Below are 20,095 nucleotides of genomic sequence, written 5' to 3'. Positions count from 1 at the left end.
TTTTGAAGGGGTTAATAATTTAAAGGAGAATTTTACATCATTAACTTGCATGAATGTTTCACAAGCTTAGAAGATCTTGATTTTAAGATGTTTTATATTTTTCAGGTAAATATGTAGATTTTGGGTAATTCTTTATTATTATTGGGGGGATGTGCATAGATATTTGGGGGATGTTTTTACCAGGTATTTCTTTAGGATACATTGACAAACATGATTTGTTTGGTATTCTTTTGCTGCAATACTACGTAAACTCAATTACTCTGCTGGAATTAACTCTCCTGGAAATTTTTCATGTGACCTTCAGAGCTCCAGAGTCTGTTTTATCCGAGTACAATTAATACCAATTAATTACCTTTAATATACTATTTTAATATCTTTTCACGCGTTCTCGTCTGCATATGCATGATATACATAAGTGTTGTAACACGTCAAATTTTCATATTTCTTCATATAAAATTACATTTATAAAAACAAAAATCTGTTGAACGCCATTTTCATTCGATTTTTGTGAAAATTCTTATTGTGAAATTCAGAAATATATCTAATTTCACTGTTTAATGTTGAAATATTTTTATTACTAAGGCTATGCCAATTTAATATCTGAAAATTCAATTTTTTAACCAATGATCCTAGGCACCTGATCCCACCTCTGGTGTGTCCAGGGGTCCGTGTTTGCCCAACTATCTATTTTGTATTGCTTATGGGAGTTATGAGATTGATCACTGTTCGTTATCTTAGCCTTGCATGTATATCTGGATCAAAGAAAGCAAAAAGAATAGCCATGTTAATAAAGTATCAATCATAGAAAAGATAAAGTGGACAAACCGATCATGCTATTACATTCATTTGATTTATGTTATTTTCGATGTGTACAAATACTTTTTCTTCATTTTGCCTAGGGATTAACCATGTAACTTGCGGAAAGGGACTATGTTTTTTGTTTTAATTTTGTTGCTGACGAAAAAAAAAAATGCAGAAAAAATAGAAAAAAAAATATCTGTGTAACAATCACCATATGCTTTAAATTTCCCGCGGTTGGGAATCGTTCCCATGATTCATTGCAAATCAGTTCAGCCAGTCTGAACCTTGGCAGCTGGGTCATTACCGGACGAGCATTCTAGCAGAGTAGAGGTGGCCAGGAGACTAGTCCCACATATAACTAGTCTGAAATATACATTGGCAGTTACTATGTTTTAAAACACTTGACAATGGCACGGAGAAAGGTCTGTGGTGAGTACAGTTGTATTTTGTGATTCTGTAGTATAATTTCTTTTTCAAGTTAAATTCATTGTTGAACGCAATTCGTTCCAATTCATGCACTTGGCCAACTCTCGCTGTAGCAGCCAATTTCTACATTTAAATTTTTGCGCCAATTTGTACACGTTATCCGCGTGATACGTCATAGTTTTTAGGGCACATATATTTTTTGTGTATGCACGAGCTCGCTGCGAAGAATGTGAGTATTATGTTCCTGTTTCACTGGACATTGTACTGAACTGCCGTTTCTTAGAGAAACTACTTATTCGGTAAGACAATGATGAACATTAGCACATTCCATAGATTTATTTGAAAACGTGTATTATTTGAATTGATAGCGTATAAAGTATGTTCTCTGAGTAAACACATGTGTACGTAGTTCATGTCCCGAATATTTATGCAAACTATGTTTACAGAATTACAGTATTGTGCAATATAATTCAATGATAGTATTAAGATATATATGACATATAGTAAGACCATGTGTAGATTATTTTTGCTCATAAGGTGAAAACTAGTTGCACTCAAACTTTTTGTAACTTCAGGGGCAATAACTCTGTTTTGTTGTGCAATACTGATGCTCTTTATATTTATTGTAATTTATATCAGAGTACTATTCGTTTGGTGCAGTCTGTGTTATAAACAGCAATTTTCTGTATTGAACTCAGTTTTTGGATAGTTTGAATTATTATTATACATGATCATATGTGTTGTCAGTATCAAATCACTGTTTACAATTATTGTTTTGTTTTATTACAGTATATCGTATGAAGTTGAGGAAGTCACATGATGCCAATCATTGACTTAAGAATAAATTTTCCAGGCATACGCATAGACGATTTGTTTCTATTTATTATGGACGGTGGCCAATACATCATAGACGAATAAGTATACAGGAACAATCATGAGTGATGGTGAAGAACACCCAGTTATAGAACGACAACGAAAGAGAGTTATGACAGAAAAGGGATTGGCATATCATCTCGAACATCGATGCAAGTTCAGGCAGAGAGCTGATAAGGAGCTTTCCAACTTAAGTAAGAATATAGATCAGTTGCTGTTACACAATCCTGAAAAAAATGTTGTGAGAAGTGAATATACAAAGTGGTTGCAAGTTTATGAAGAACTTCTTCTTTCACATGAGGAATATCAGAAACTTTTGTCCCCATCAACTGAAAAAATCAGTGACAATGAAGAATTTCAACAAAAGAATAAAAAAACACATCGCAGTGAAGGAATCTGTGGAAGAGTGGATTTTAAAGCACACAACACCTGTTGACAAGAGATCCATACGTTCAAAAACAACTTCAAGGACCTCCTCAAGTCATGTCTCCAGAGAAAAGCTAAAGGAGCATCAACGCAAAGCTGAACTGGTAGCCAGAGCAGCAGCATTATCATTAAAAAAGGAAATTGAACAAGCAAAACTCCATTTGAAGCTAAAGGAGGAAGAACTTGAAATTAAAACAGAAATTAGATAAGTGACGCTAAAGCTAAAATTTTAGAAGAACTGGAACAAAGTGAAATAAATGACCAAGAATTAGATGAACCTCTCCTAAACAAGGATGAACATTTTCACAGTGAGATATCTGAAAGAAAGGAAATTGTGACACTTAACCCGTACGCTCCTTCGTGGGAAGACCAAAGGAACTATTTTCAGTCATGTGCAACATCCAATGTTGACACTCGTCAAATGCCACAAAGTACACCATATGTACCCCAACTTACCAGTGCTTTTCATAGAAGATCTCAGGATCAGTCATACAGAACAAGGAATATGGCAGGAGATAATTATAGTGCATATATTCCTACTCCACCTCGCATGGATGAAAATACTATATACAGCATTTCTCCAAATCAGCAACCGTGTTCCACACTTCCACTACCAGTTCCAAACTATGGTAATCATGAGATTCTTACAGTAGCACGTGAACTGAACAAACCAAAGGCAGAAATACAAAAATTTGATGGAAATCCTATGGAATATCACAGGTTTCTACGACAATTCAACACAAGAATTTGTGCAAATACTGATTCTTACGAGGAGCGACTGAACGTTTTGTTACAATTCACCATAGGCGAAGCACACAAAATCGCGTTAGGATTTTCTCACATGAATGCAGAAAATGGCTACAATGCAGCACTAGAGGAATACAAGGACAGATATGGAGACCCTGATATTATAGCCCAAGCTTATGTGAAAAAGGCATTGGATTAGCCTATTATAAAACCAGACGGTGCAAAGGCATTAGACACGTACGGAATTTTCCTCAAAGAGTGTCAGTTCGCAATCCAAAATGTGGAAGCTGTCAGAATATTAGAATATTCAGAAAACTTGAAACAGTTAGTGAAAAAGTTGCCTTATTACTTACATGAAAAATGGAGAAATATAGTGTACGAACTGAATCAAAGAAAAGAAATCGTAAAGTTCCATCATCTTGTCAACTTTGTTCACAAAGAAGCAAAGAAAGCCACAGACCCAATTTACGGAAGAGAAGTCATGAGCACTTCAAAGGCAGTCGTTAAAAATTCACAGGATAACCAAACTGGGAAAATAACAAAGTTTTCTACTACACACAAAAACTTTGCAATTACAACAAAGAAACCATCTAAGGATTCAGAAGTATGCGATATCGAAAACACTACACAAAACATGTCAAGGACAGGAATCGCATTTACAAAGCCGTGTACATTTTGTCAAGAAACTCATACCATGGATATGTGTAAAAAAAAATACATAACCTTGTCCCTGAAGGACAGATATACATTCTTGAAGTCAAAAGGACTGTGTTTCGGTTGCTTGAGATCTGGTCACTTAAAGAGTAATTGTCAACGGAAGTTGTCTTGTGTACATTGTAAGAAACTTCACCCTAGCGTTCTTCATGTTGACCCTCAGAAGAAAAATGAAGGTTACGGAATACCAAGTCATTTGAACAGTGGCAATGGAGCAACAGCATTGTCAGTGGCTGCTCATATGGAGGCTGGAGACTCCGTAAAGCAAGCACTCCCCATTGTACCTGTTAGACTAAAATCTAAATGTAGTGATAAATATCTGACAACTTACGCTTTCCTAGATTCTGGTAGCAATGCTACATTTTGTTTAGAGTCACTTACCGACTTGTTGAACGTGGAAGGAAAGAGAACCAAATTGAATTTAGTTACTATGGGACAGGAAAAAGTTCACGACAGTTACGTTATTTGTGGTTTGGAAGTGAGCGACCTAAATGGTGACAATACCATTGAGCTACCACCTGTTTTTACACAATCTACATTACCAGTGTCCAAGAAGGATGTGATTTCCCTGGAAGATGTGAAAAGGTGGCCACACTTACATGGTGTTGAATTGAATGTGATCGATTGTGACATTGGACTTCTGATCGGAGTAAATGTGCCAAAAGCATTGGAGCCTTGGGAAATTATTCCCAGTGCTAGTAATGGACCCTTTGCAGTGAAAACGTTACTAGGTTGGGTTATCAACGGACCACTTGAAGTGATTACGAATAATGACAACTACAGTACATCGGTGTCTGTCGATCGCATTGATGTAAGGAAACTGGAAGAACAGATCCGTGACCAATTCAACTATGATTTCAGTGAGAGAACTATTGATGACGTTTATGAACCATCCAAAAATGACAGAAAATTCTTAGAACGTGTATCTAATTCAATTCGTTATGAGAATGGTCACCATACGATTGGACTTCCTTTTAAGTATGACAATGTGAGCTTACCAAACAACAGGAAGCAAGCCGTCCAAAGATTGTCGTTTATTGCCAAACGATTCAACCGTGACAAAAACTTTCACAAAGAGTATTGTGATTTCATGGACAAGATCATAAGTGAAGGATACGCCGTCAAGGTACCAGCTGAAGAACTCGGTCTAGATGACGGAAGAGTGTGGTATTTACCACACCATGGAGTTTATCACCCAAAGAAAAGGAAGTTGAGAGTGGTGTTCGATTGTGCAGCTAGATATCAAGGCACTTCATTAAATGACCAACTTCTACCAGGACCAAATCTGACTAATACACTTGTTGGTACACTATTGAGATTCAGGCAAGAAGAGATCGCAGTGATGGGAGATATTGACAGCATGTTCCATCAAGTACATTTACCTCGTCAAGATGCCAGTTTTCACAGATTTTTGTGGTGGATGGATGGAGATACCAGTAAGCAAACCAATGAGTATCAGATGGTCGTGCATTTTTTTGGTGCATCTTCATCACCCAGTTGCGCCAACTATGCTCTAAGGAAAACTGCCAAAGATTCTGAAGGACTTTTCGATACCGAGGTTATCGATACCGTGATAAGGAACTTTTATGTAGACGACTGTCTCAAGTCAGTTAAAACTGTTGACGATGCTGTCAGTTTAGTAAAGGATTTGCAAAAATTGCTAATGAAAGGAGGATTTCACATAGCAAAGTGGATTAGCAACAATAGAGACGTCATGATGTCCATTCCAGTTTCAGAAAGAGCAAAAGAAGTGAAGGATTTAGACTTAGATCATGATACCCTTCCAATGGAGAGAGCTCTAGGAGTACAGTGGTGCGTGGAATCGGATGCATTTTGCTTCAAAATTGAAGTAAAGGAACAACCGCTTACTAGGAAAGGAATATTATCGATGATAAGCAGTGTATTTGATCCTTTGGGATTTTTGGCACCATTCGTATTGAGGGCAAAGAAAATACTCCAAAATTTCTCCAAACTTCAACTTGGATGGGATGATGAAATTCCTGAGAACCTTGCAATACAGTGGAACAATTGGTTCAGTGATTTGCAAAAATTATCTAATTTCACGATAGAAAGGTGTATAAAACCCGTTGGATTCGGAACGTTGTGTTCTGTTCAGTTACATCATTTCGCGGATGCAAGTGAAATTGGATATGGGACTGTTTCATACCTGCGTTTAGAAAACACAAACAAAGAAATCCATTGCTCTTTTATTATGGGCAGGTCTCGTGTGACTCCATTAAAGCAAACTACCATTCCAAGGCTAGAACTGACAGCAGCAACAGTTGCTGTGCGCACAGACAAAATGTTGAAAGCAGAATTAGACATTCCTATAGACGAAAGTATGTTCTGGACAGATAGCACGACCGTGTTGCGTTATATAGGAAATGAGACGTCTAGATTTCAAACATTCGTAGCAAATAGACTCACTGTGATTCATGAGGGATCAAGACCATGTGAATGGCACTACATTAATACCAAACTCAACCCAGCAGATTATGCATCAAGAGGACTCTCTGCAGATGAGATCATACAGCATGACTACTGGATCAAGGCTCCTTACTTTTTATGGGCTCCAGCTGAACAATGGCCAAAAACACCACCAGGAATACTAGAAGGAACGACGGATGTTGATCCAGAAGTTAAGGCATGTGTCAGAGCTGCAGTAGCCAATATACAAAAACCAAGTGATGTCATGGAGAGTGTTAACAAACTCCTCAATTATCATTCGTCTTGGTACACCCTAAGGAAGAGTGTCGCATGGATTCTGAAGATACGCAAAGAACTGTTACGTCGTATCCAACAAAGGATTTACAAGAGTGGTGATGATGAATCATCTGACGTCAAAGTCCCTTCTACACATTACAACATGGGACATATTTCATTTCAAGACTTGACAGAAGCGGAAACTGCTATTTTGTCTTATGTTCAACATCAAACATTTGCTGATGAACTACATACACTTGCGGATAAACATTCATATGTGAAACGAAGCAGTTGTATACGAAAACTTGACTCGGTTTTGGATAAAAACGATGGACTTTTGCATGTCGGTGGACGACTCCACAGAGCCAGTATGCCAGCAGAAAGTAAACATCCGATAATACTGCCAAGTAATCATCATGTTTCATCTTTGATTCTTAGACAGATTCATCACGACCTGAAACACAGTGGCAGAAATCATACGTTAGCAGCTCTAAGAGAGAGGTATTGGCTTATTCATGCACCTTCAGCCATTCGGAAGCTTATATCTAAGTGCACTGTATGTCGTCATCTAGGCTCAAAGGTAGGAGAACAGAAGATGGCTAGTTTACCAGAAGATCGTTTGATTCCCAATGAACCTCCAGTTACAAGAGTTGGTGTAGATTACTTTGGACCATTAGAAGTAAAGCAAAAGCGAAGTCATGTCAAGCGCTATGGAGTTATATTTACATGTTTAGCTTGTCGTGCTGTGCACATTGAAGTTGCAGCATCATTGACCACTGATTCGTACATTAATGCAATGCGTCGTTTTATTGCACGCCGAGGTCAAGTCATCAAAATACGATCAGATAATGGGACCAACTTTGTGCGAGCTGAGCGTGAGCTTGCAAGAGCTATCAATGACTGGAACCTATCTCAGATACAGGATTCTATGCTTCAAAGAAATATTGACTGGCAGTTTAATCCACCCGCTGGATCTCGTCATGGTGGTGTGTGGGAACGAGTCATCAGATCTATTAGAAAAGTGATGAATAGTGTCCTGAGAAGCAAGTTTTGGATGACGAAGGGCTTCATACTCTCATGTGTGAGATTGAATCAATTCTAAATGGACGCCCCATCACGAAATGTTCAGATCAGCCAGGAGACTTGGAAGCTTTGATGCCAAACCACCTACTTCTGATGAAAACTAAACCAATCTTACCACAAGGCATCTTTGTGAAGACTAAATACTACTGTAGAAGGTGCTGGAAACAAATTCAGTATATGGCAAACCTCTTCTGGAATCGTTGGATGCGGGAATATCTACCTTTACTTCAAGAGCGACAGAAATGGTGTGATGTGAAGAGAAACATGAAAGTTGGTGACATTGTTCTGATAGTGGATTCCAGTGCTCCTAGAAATTCCTGGCCTATGGGAGTCGTTACAGAAACTATTCCGGATGGTGCAGGTTTTAATCGTCAAGTGAAAGTTAAAACCCAAACAAACACTTTAATTCGTCCAATAGACAAATTGTGCCTCATTCTTGAAATGGATTAAAAAACGAACATTATGGACAGAATTCGTTGCATATATGCATTTGCTTGGGTGTATGTTCAATATCCGTGCATGTATCATGACATAGGTACATTTTATTACTTATTCCGTTCGTTACGAAGTGACTGTATATATTTTTTCATTATTGTGCACTAGTTGTAATTGTGTCACATTGCCCTCCACAATTCTCCGAGTAAACACATGTGTATGTAGTTCATGTCCCGAATATTTATGCAAACTATGTTTACAGAATTACAGTATTGTGCAATATAATTCAATGATAGTATTAAGATATATATGACATATAGTAAGACCATGTGTAGATTATTTTTGCTCATAAGGTGAAAACTAGTTGCACTCAAACTTTTTGTAACTTCAGGGGCAATAACTCTGTTTTGTTGTGCAATACTTATGCTCTTTATATTTATTGTAATTTATATCAGAGTACTATTCGTTTGGTGCAGTCTGTGTTATAAACAGCAATTTTCTGTATTGAACTCAGTTTTTGGATAGTTTGAATTATTATTATACATGAACATATGTGTTGTCAGTATCAATTCACTGTTTACAATTATTGTTTTGTTTTATTACAGTATATCGTATGAAGTTGAGGAAGTCACATGATGCCAACCATTGACTTAAGAATAAATTTTCCAGGCATACGCATAGACGATTTGTTTCTATTTATTATGGACGGTGGCCAGTACACTCGCCCTATTTTACCTGTATGTGTGCTCAAGTGTGACGGCTATCGAGTGTTTGAATGGCTTTTGTATTAATCCTATGTGGTTTTTATTTTCTGTTGCCAATTGTCGCTTTATTTGGAAATAATTTGTCCATTTAAATGTCTTAGTTAAAATTTCGGGGCGGAAGTGAATGACCGGAAGTTGTGAGTATGGGGCGCCAAATTGGAAATGATTTGTTATTTACATTTTACATTGTTAACAGTCAATAAGTTTTGCATTGGATATATGCATTGCCAAACATTTTATAGAACACTTGACTTAATAAACATTCATTGTTGTAGCGTCAGGGGTATAATCATGGACTACCAGTGATCGTGAAGATCGCCTGATACAACAGGGGTTTCGCAAGGACAAAGCGTCTGTGCATGGGTATATCTACCACTGAGGTTCCTGAATACAGTCCGGAAGTGTGGGGAATACCACTACTAATTCAGAGGGAGACAGATAAGTTTCCAAAGAACACTTTAGTCATTTGATGATTAGTAGCAGACCAAATCTGGAGCACTCGCAGCACTGTATAGGAATAGTGGAAACATTCGGACAGTTTGGCAACAATATCTAATTCATATTTCATTAGAATTTTTTTTGGAATAACCCGGGATTAAATGTGAAAAGAATACATGTAAAAGTTTAGTGGTTTCGAATTTGATTATTATTATTAATTATTTTTTTTGTAAATAGTAAGGAAGATATTTTTGAGTGAATCTGGGTGAAAGAGTGAGTGTGGGAGTTTCACTAAGTTATTTATATTTTCCCCCTTATTTCTTGTTAAATAAATTTCTTTATAACTTTGATCCTTAGTTTTTGTTCGATTAATGGGGAAGGCCAGCTTGACCACGTGACAATCTGAAGCAAGGTTTTGCACTAATAGTAGTCCCAGATAAAAGTAATGCAAAATTAAACTGGAAAAAATTGTCGCGAAGCGTAAATTAATAAAAAAAAAAATTGTCACCCGCTGAGTGCTGAAAAAATTATGTCGCAAAACACACACACACACCCCAACCAACCAACCAAGTTAAATGACCGGTCCCTTATCCTTTTGTTACAAAAATATGGTCGATGCTGTACTTGCTCATACATTAACGAGTTCGGTTACCGTTGAAGAATATATGTGGCGTACTTTGAATGAAGTTTATCCGTGATTGTGCCATTTTTTGATAGATTGCTCTTTAAAGAGCTTAGATTGAAAGTTTGATTTGATGGCATGTTGGTAGCATTATTTAAAATGTGATTTTTATTGATGAAGGCATTCTATCGGTGTTTTTGAATGAACAAATGAATAAAAGTTTAATGGAGATCTTTTGAGTTACGTACATCTTTTATGTGCAAATCGGAAAGTTGCGTACATCATATTGTGAAAGTTACGTACATCAATCTACGTATTTCAAATACAGATTGCAGCAAATTCGGTACAGTATCATGAAGACTTTGGGTACAATTGTGAACTATTGATATAAATAGACATCCTCTTTCGTGAAGTGTATTTCACTTTAATTTAGTATTTTATTATGGATTAGACAGCAGGCAATGGCTATATAAGCCTTCTCCTTGTATTTCACTTTGCTTTTTAAAGGACAAAAACATTGCTATTCTAATTTACTCGTTTCTTCTTCCGCCATCTTGGGATCTACGTAACTGCAGTTACGTACATCAGTTTAATACCAGTGGGGATGAAGGTGAATTGAAATTTAAAAAATATGGTAGAGTTCCTCATTGACAATAATTATAATATTCGTCGTCTTTGGTGATCAGGTTTTCCAACAGTCTGTTTTTATATTCCTAAGAAGCATAATTCATTCAAAAATTTCTACGTGAGAAGAAAAAGCATCTTGCCTTCAATTCGACATTTAATATTAACAATTATAATTTTCATTGAAGATAACGAACAGTGATCAATCTCATAAATCCTACATGCAATACAAAATAGATAGTTGGGCAAACACGGACCCCTGGACACACCAGAGGTGGGATCAGGTGCCTAGGAGGAGTAAGCATCATATGTCGATTCGATATAACCCCGTGAGCTGGAAATAAAAGACACTACAGAGTCGTCCACTTCTGCTTCATACTTAGATATTTTATTGAAAGTAGACATTAACGGCAAACTGACAACTCACTGTATTACAAACTGGATGATTTCAGTTTCTCCTTCGTCAACTTCCCATATCTATGTAGCAATACTCCATTATCACATGCATATGGTGTTTTATCTCTCTACTCACTGGTATTAAACTGATGATAGTAACGATCGTTATTATCATCCCAAGATGGCGGAAGGAAATTCCAGAAAGACCACGTTTTACTTATATCTATTTGTATTGTTTATTTGCGAATGATATGTAGGCAACAAATATCATACACTAGCAACAATTACGATCAGGTGTCATTTCATCTTTTAGACGGCTCATATGAACAGAAAATTCGTCGTTCAAAAAACAGCGAGGATGATAGTAACGGAAATGAATGATGATAGTAACGTAAAACTTTCGTTACTATCATCCTCGCTGTATTATATCCAAGTTTCATTTGATTAAAATTAACATTTTTCGAGTTATCCTCCTGAAACCAAAATTTTTTGGAATTTTAAATCTATTTTCGGTCACTGTGGCCTTGACCTTTGACCTATTTTCTCCAAAATCAATAGGGGTCTTCCTTACCCGGTACATAACAATATCTTGAAGTATAATTTGATTCGAATTTAAAGTTTCTAAGTTATCATCCGGAAACCAAATTTTCTGAAATGTTCATTCTATTTTCGGTCACTGTGGCCTTGACCTTTGACCATTTTTCTCCAATATTAATAGGGGTCTTCCATACCTGGTACCCAACAATATATCAAAGTTTCATTTGATTAGAATGTAAACTTTTCGAGTTACCATCCGGAAACCAATTGTTGACGCCCAACCGCCCGCCTGCATCACAAAACCAATAGCCGAGTTCAACTTCGTTGCAACTCGGCTAAAAATGTTATCGTACTTGTTCTTTTTTTTTCAATTTATTTACCGTCAGTTACAGCTTGCACTGCCTTTATCCGAAAGACCCGTAGATGCCGAGCGTTTGGCGAAGGAGCAATCACTATCAATTCTAACGTCTTAGGTTTTACGCGTCCATGGCACGCGCGGGGCTCGAATTCCCAGTTACAATTTCGAAGCTAACGCTCTACTCCTGAACTACCGCGACCGGACCGGTATTGGGGAAATTGTGTCTCTATACAAACTTACGGGAGGTCTTGGTAATCCGTTTTCATTAAGCAGACATTTATACATGTACATACTCGTTGGTATTGTTGCATTGTTAAATCTGTTCAGGAATATTTAATCGTCATGTCGGTAGGAAGTATTACTTGTATCATGGATCTCTCGTAGCAGAATCGAATTTCAAAATATACAAAATGTACATTGTATTTCACATCTCACAAACTTAATTTGAATTATTCCATTTTAACATTTAAACGTTTATCATATAGAAAATCATTATGATCCCTTTACGATAATATCTGTAAATTATATTTAAACACTGTACATGTAAAATATGCTAGTCATGCATCCATCCTAACAAAATCCTGTTCTGCTGAATTTTCATGAACATTAAACAGTGTACAGTAATAGAATTAAAAAGGAGGCTAGAGTCCTCTCATATATACCACTATAATCAGTTGTGGAAACGCTGTACACATTTAAGGACGGGAGTTGTTCAACTATAATACTCTTGCCGGTCACTGTAAAACATCTGGTAGTAATATGTAGCAAGTGTGAATAGTGTACATCTAATGTCTTGGAAGTTCGTGACAAGGTTTCAGACACCTGTAGATCAAAGACACCCGAAACCTCCTTCGGACAATGTCCAACTTGTAGGCGTAAATCAGCGGATTGAGGGCGCTGTTGGTGACACCCAACACTAGAAGGTATGTAAACACAGCGTGTTCTGACCAGTCTCCCGATTCCTGCATGTCGGTCCTGTTCGTCATCACCACCACTGAGAAACAACCTAGACAAATAAATTAAAGGTCAATCACTATGGTTACTCTACGCCAGGGATACAATGTTACTGTAATACTTGTACTAAACCTCCGTTGTTGAGGAGATTGGTTACCAAGGACACCAACCGAATACTTCAATTCATATGTGACCGGTCGACAGGGGATGCTTACTCCTCCTAGACACCTGATCCCACCTCTGGTATATCCAGGGGTCCGTGTTAGCTCAACTTTCTAATTTGTATTGCTTATAGGAGTTATGAGATTGGTCCCTGTTTGTTATCTACACCTTTCAATCGTCCGTTAATTCTTTTACAGCAAAACAAAATGCTAAGGAGCATTAATTCTTGAAGTCTAAAGTGAAGGTATATGGTCACACACAATTACAATCAAGACGGCAATGAACCACGTCGTTCATCAGTGAAGTGCGTTTTATATGCAGATTTATATTCATCGACTCCAGTCTCTTAATTGAATTATTCTATTTTCTTTCCCACTACTTTGTTAGAAATTTATGCTTTGTATAACAGCATATTACCCTGATCCCTGGTCAATTTGGCCAAGATCAAGATCACCAATCTTCGATTCCAGGGGCAGGAAAATGTCTAGACCCTAATTTTGTAATTGAGAAACTTAAGGAAAGAGCAGCACATTTGATGCTACACAAACAACTAACGACATCTATTTATAGCATCGCCAGCATACAAGGTTGTGATCGTAAGGGCCCACAGGCCTGTTGTTCATCTCGTAAGGGCCCTCAGGCCGGTTGTTCATCTTTCAATAAATGCATAATGCAAACTTCGTTCCATGAAAATTCTAGAACTACAGTCGTCAATTTAGACTAAGCTGAATATTAGTTGCCATGGCAATTGGATTTCATAACAAATTACTTTTGCAACAGCATGCGATAATAATAAACACTCAATTATGAAATATCACAAGTCAAATACCTATAAACATGTAGTACTAATTATTGGACACATACTGCATGTAAAGGAGAAATGGTGGTGATCGTAAGAGTACATGTCCCCAGTATTACTTTCTGAAACAACTTATAAATAAAACTAAGTAAATCTACGACAAACACTGTCGTACTATGAATGATAATTATGGCAATTTAGGGTCAAAACTTAATCAAGATTTATAAGTTGATGTCACCATTGTAGTTTGCACTCTCGTGGAATTGCGTGCGTTTGTATGACAAAGTCTTTATGAATTTATTATTGCTATGACAAAGGGTAGAAAGAAAAATCATTTTGGATCTTACATCAAATTCCATGAAAACCAATTAATGGAACTTTTTCACAGGGTTTTTAATGCTAACAGATTCGTCCTCTTGTCTTCTTAATCACGTGATTTTTCGGTTGTTTTGTTTTGGATACACGTTATTTCATTGTCCATCGTATACATAGCTACCAAGTAGCAGTCATACTCTCTTTGACTCATATCTAAAATTAGCTGCAGAACTGTAGCTGTCTGAGTAGATATTGGTACAGACCAGAGAGCTACAGATTTACCTCTTATAAAAACGTTCGATCTACGGCGCACAAAATAAATGCGCACGGTTGAGGCATTATGTCGTTGTATTATTGTGTTACCGTCTCGTAGGTTCCTAATATTTTTTTTCCTTTAAGGCAGAGCTACAATTCTGCAGCTAATTCAAAATCTATTAGGTCACTCAGGTTATCTATTGTTATATGTTTTGTCGTCTCATTTCTCGGACGTAGGTGAAACACTAAGTTAAGAGTCCCGTGGGACTAAATGGCGCGATTCTTCGGATGAGACCGCAGAAACCGACGCTCCGTGTCACAGCAGGTTTGACACGATAAAGATCCTTCCCTGCTCAAAAGCTGCAAGTGTTGAGCATAGGCCTAAATTTTGCAGCCATTCACTGGCAATGGTGACGTCTCCATACGAATGAAAAATTCTCGAGCGGGACGTTAAACAATATCACCAAGCAAGGGGTATTGAGGACGTATTCTAACCCGGATTCTCGGGTATTTCACATTTACAAGTTGTGAATGGTGGTATAGTATTAAATGTTATATATTTTTACATATTCACCGATACCGTTCCTAAAACTTTTGTTTTAAACAAGTAGGGGGATTGATTTCATGAAAAGCCATCAAGGTAATTAACACTTCATTATAACAATTTTCTTAAAATGGGTGAGAGAAGATGCCTTACAAGAAGACCTAATTACAGTCTTTTGTCTCTTCAGTAGACAATGATCACCGACAGATGGTTTACTGTTATGATAATCAAGAAGAGAATGCGATGGTAGCATGAAACTGAAATGAAAGCAATGGATTAGGTGTGCCATTTGAAATCAGATTGAAGCCATTTTTTAGCTCACCTGAGCTGAAAACTTAAGTGAGCTTTTCTGATCGCCTGTTGTCCGTCTGTCTGTAAAGGTTTTACATTTTCGACTTCTTCTCCAGAACCACTGGGCCAATTTCAACCAAACTTGGCCAAAAGCATTCTTGGGTGAAGGGCGCTCAAGTTTGTTAAAATGAAGGACCGTGTCCCTTTCAAAGGGGAGATAATCACAAAAATGCAAAAATAGGGTGGGGTCATTTAAAAATCTTCTCAAGACCAATGGGCCAGAAAAGCTGAAATTTACATGAAAGCTTCCTGTCATAGTGCAGATTCAAGTTTGTTCAAATCATGTCCCCCAGGGGTCGGATGGTGCCACAATAGGGGATCAAAGTTTTACATACAAATATATAGGAAAAATCTTTAAAAGTCTTCGTCTCAAGAACCACTGAACCAGAAAAGCTGATATGTACACAAAAGCTTCCTGATATAGTGCAGATTCAATTTTATTCAAATCATGGCCCCCTGGGGTTGGATGGGGCCACAATAGGGGATCAAAGTTTTACATACAAATATATAGGAAAAATCTTTAAAAGTCTTCGTCTCAAGAACCACTGAACCAGAAAAGCTGATATGTACACAAAGGCTTCCTGATATAGTGCAGATGCAATTTTATTCAAATCATGGCCCCCTGGGGTAGGATGGGGCCACAATAGGGGATCAAAGTTTTACATACAAATATATAGGAAAAATCTTTAAAATCTTCGTCTCAAGAACCACTGAACCATAAAAGCCGATATTTACACGAACGGTTCCTGATATAGTGCAGATTCAAGTTTGTTCAAATCATGGCCCCCGGGGGTTGGATGGGTCTACAATAGGGATCAAAGTTTTACATACAAATATATAGGAAACATCTTTTTAAATCTTCTCAAGAACCACTGAGCCAGAAAAGCTGATATTTACATGAAAGGTTCCTGATACAGTGCAGATTCAAGTTTCTTCAAATCATGGCCCCCGGGGGGTGGATGGGGCCACAATAGGGGATCAAAGTTTTACATACAAATATGTAGGAAAAATCTTCTTAAGAACCACTGAGCCAGAAAAGCTGATATTTACATGAAAGCTTCCTGATATAGTGCAGACTCAAGTTTGTACAAATCATGCCCCCTGCGGGTTGGATGGGACCATAATAGGGAATTAAAATTTTACATACTAATATATATAGGGAAAATCTTCTCAAAAACTCCTTGGCGAGGAAAGTGGATATTTACATGAAAGCTTCTTGATATAGTGCAAATTGAAGTTTGTTAAAATCATGGCCCCCGAGGATAGGATGGGGCCACAATAGGGGATCAAAGTTTTACAAACAAATATATAGGGAAAATCTTCTCAAAAACTACTGGGCCAGGAAAGTTGAAATTTACATGAAAGGTTCTTGACATAGTGCAAATTGAAGTTTGTTAAAATAATGGTCCCCGGGGGTAAAATGAGGCGACAATAGGGGATCAATTTTTACATACAAGTATATAGGAAAAATCATTAAAAATATTCTTCTGAGAAAATCATTGGACATTCAAATAAAAACTTCCTGACATAGTCCAGATTCAATTTTGAAAAAAAAAATCATGGCCCCCGGGAGTAGGTAGGGGTCAAAGTTTTACATGCGAATATATAGGAAAAATCTTTAAATATAAACCAAGGTGACTCAGGTGAGCGATGTGGCCCATGAGCCTCTTGTTTTAGTTTGTGGAAAGAATATTTGAATTGAACAGGGGATGTATATTGCTCCTAGGCATCTAATCCTAGCTCTGGTGTGCCCAGGGGTCACGATGTCATGTAACTAACGAGAAATGAAGTGTTTGGAATAGAACATTTACCTGTCAATATTTTAGGGTCTGTCTATAGGACAGTATAAGAACACTGGGAAAATACTCACATTGTAATAGGAATAAGTTGGTGTATTTCATCATCAATGAATGATTGTTAATAGGGATTTCATTATCACGAGTGATTTCGTGTGACAATACCTTTATTTTTGTCCCCCACCGCAACGCGGAAGGGGACATAGAAATACCGGTGTCCGTGCGTCTGTCCGTCCGTCCATCCCACTTCACTTTGTGGACGCAACCCCTCAGAAACCGCTCAACAGATTTTATTCATATTAAGTAGGATTCTTAGTCACCATGTGTAGTTGATCATATGCCGGAATTTTGATTCGACAATTTTGACAGGAGTTATGGGACTTTGTTGAATTTGTACATGCTACACTATAGGAACACTTTGTGGACGCAACTCCTCCGAAACCGCTCACCGGTTTCATTCAAATTTTGTAGGATTGTTAGTCACCATATGTAGTTTATCATATTGCGCCGCCATTTTGATTCCACAAATTTTACAGGAGTTATGGGACTTTTGTGCTTCAACTTGTTTTTGCGGTGGTGGGGGACATGGCTACGAGTAGCAATCTTGTGTTACCAAAATGTTTGACCTTCACCTTGCAGTTTGACTTAATTTTGAAAAACTTTGACCGTGACCATAACGTTTGAATGGTTAGTGATAGAGCTTTCATATTTTACATGCGTATTCCTGTTGGCAATTATACCTTTCTCTTGGTAACAAATCTTTCTTACCTTTTGACCTTGGAGTTTGACCTATATTTCAAAAACTTTAACTATGGAATATGGAGCAATAGTAAATTGTAATTATTTTTCAAATATGTGCACAAAACAATGCAAATGCAATTTTTTTTATTCCAGAGGGTCAGGTTTTTTCTCTTCCTACCAAGGAAATATCTGTCATCGTGTCTCTCAAAATTTGTAACTAATTACCCCTTGCGTTGCGTCATTGCCAGCCTGTACATTCTTTATAAATAAACAAAATCATACCCATCGGTGCCCAACATACGAAGTACACACCGACCACTATAACAGTGGTAATGACAGCTCGAGTCGTGCAGCTCCTTCTGTTCCCAGCTCCTCTCCAAACTTGTTCAATGGCGGACGCGTGACGACGAACCACGGCAACCATCCTGATGTAAGCGTAGAGCGTGAAGAAGAACGGAGTGACGTGGAGGATGAGGATGAATGCCAGGTAAGAGTCGGACATCGTTCGAATAAAACTACATAAATGAAGAATATTCATAGAACTCCATCCGAAAAATGGTAACAAGCCAACTAACGTTGACAAGATCCAGACCATAACGAGGCTGACCTTGGCGCGCGTGATGTTGATATACTTTCGGTATGTGTATGTATTGCTGATTTTGATCAGTCTTTCAAAAGTCAACAGCATGACAATGAAACGAGATGCTAAGCTGCAGCAGACAAACATCCCGATTCTGAGAATGCATTCCACGTACAGGGTGAACTGTAGTATGTTATAGACAGCGTCATAAATCACCATCCACCCGGTGAAAGTGTCAGCGAGTGCCAGATTCAGTATTATGGATAAAGAGGTATCATCGTCTTCTGGCCGCGTGAACAAAATCCAGAAAACCCAACTGTTTGTAAGAATTATATACATCCCTAGAAAACACGAAAACGAATTGATGGCTGCATCGTGCAGGAAGACACAGTGTCCATTCAGAGTCTGAAAAATACCTGCACAGGTAGTGAAATTAAAAAGTTTGAACACAGTGGCGCTGGTTGTCTCCATAATTGTATGCAGTTTTAACATCTGGTACGGTAACGTTATTTTTAAATCCTATTTCTGTATGAATGTCGCATATGTCCTAACTCGGTTCCAGAAATGCCAAGGCAAATTTATTCTAAACTCATTTCCTGATTTATGAGATAACCTTTATCAAGTTCTATCAATTTTATATTATAAAATGATTAAAATAAGCTCACCTTAGAAATTACGAGGAACGCAACCAATTGGGACCAAAGAAAACCTCGCGAGCTGCCGAATATTTTTACAAAAACCAATTATAGTAAACAGCGTGTGGTATTAAATTCATTTGTCACATTCTGAAATAAATTCACTTTGCTGACAGGAAATTATAAATATCACACAATTGTAAATGTTGGAGTTTTTAGGGAGGATAGAAAGATGATTCAATTCTAATAACCTGAACATGTTTATACGCCGCAGCTGAAATATCGCAACAAAAACAGACAGGTGTACAGAATATTTAATTCTCTCATTTTCTTCCTGTGGTTTTATCATTGTTTATACACTATTAAGCGACTGATTGATTTATATATACATGTATATATATATATATATATATATATATATATATATATATATATATCGGTAAAATGTTAAATAAAATATGACAACACGTTGTAGAACATATAATACTTTATTTAATATTTTACCTATTGATCACTGTTCGTTATCTTCACCTTGCATAGATAGATAGATAGATAGATAGAAATGTATGCTGTGATTATAGAAGAGTAACGGCCGATTCGCACTAGGTTATGTTAATCCGGATTTTATTGACCCCACATTGCGTTCACACTACCTTTCTGAGATAGGTTAATATATAAGCATCTCCTCGAAGGGGTTTTTACTTAACCCACATCGACGAATTAGGAGAGATAACTAACAATAAAAATCTGTAAAACTACTTAGGACCTCCTCATACCTCAATAATATATGTCAAAATCTATCTTAGATACCCCAAAGGTCACAATCTATCTTAGATATCCCAAACGTCACAATCTATCTTAGACACCCCAAACGTCACAATCTATCTTAGACACCCCAAACGTCACAATCTATCTTAGATACCCCAAACGTCACAATCTATCTTAGATACCCCAAACGTCACAATCTATCTTAGATAACCCAAACGTCACAATCTATCTTAGATACCCCAAACGTC

The 20,095-nt window shown here is 37.3% G+C and overlaps 2 protein-coding genes across 2 annotated transcripts; one reads left to right on the top strand and one right to left on the bottom strand.

The window, feature by feature from the left end:
- Positions 1-258: 258 nt before the first annotated feature.
- LOC125664373 (uncharacterized) lies at positions 259-7,792 on the top strand. Its single transcript, XM_056146010.1, has 2 exons — positions 259-1,526; positions 2,017-7,792. The coding sequence occupies exon 2, from the start codon at positions 3,755-3,757 to the stop codon at positions 7,790-7,792; it is 4,038 nt and encodes a 1,345-aa protein (XP_056001985.1). The 5' UTR covers positions 259-1,526; positions 2,017-3,754.
- A 4,559-nt stretch (positions 7,793-12,351) lies between these two features.
- Positions 12,352-19,018, bottom strand: LOC125665533 (G-protein coupled receptor 12-like). The gene is made up of 2 exons (XM_048898217.2): positions 18,147-19,018; positions 12,352-12,953 (listed from the first exon to the last, which is right to left on the bottom strand). The coding sequence occupies exons 1-2, from the start codon at positions 18,934-18,936 to the stop codon at positions 12,733-12,735; spliced, it is 1,011 nt and encodes a 336-aa protein (XP_048754174.2). The 5' UTR covers positions 18,937-19,018; the 3' UTR covers positions 12,352-12,732.
- Between the last annotated feature and the right edge of the window lie 1,077 nt (positions 19,019-20,095).

This window comes from Ostrea edulis, chromosome 1 (assembly GCF_947568905.1).
Source record: "Ostrea edulis chromosome 1, xbOstEdul1.1, whole genome shotgun sequence".
Taxonomy (NCBI): Eukaryota; Metazoa; Mollusca; class Bivalvia; order Ostreida; family Ostreidae; genus Ostrea; species Ostrea edulis.
The sequence above is the reverse complement of the archived record's forward strand: the minus strand, read 5'-3'. Positions and strand labels throughout refer to the sequence as shown.

Excerpts from the sequence above, each read along its gene's own strand:
- LOC125664373 (XM_056146010.1), top strand. The coding sequence starts at position 3,755 with ATGAGCACTTCAAAGGCAGTCGTTAAAAATTCACAGGATAACCAAACT.
- LOC125665533 (XM_048898217.2), bottom strand. The coding sequence starts at position 18,936 with ATGTTAAAACTGCATACAATTATGGAGACAACCAGCGCCACTGTGTTC. Across the intron at positions 12,954-18,146 it reads CGTATGTTGGGCACCGATGG|GTTGTTTCTCAGTGGTGGTG; the intron begins GTATGATTTTGT and ends TTATTTGTCTAG.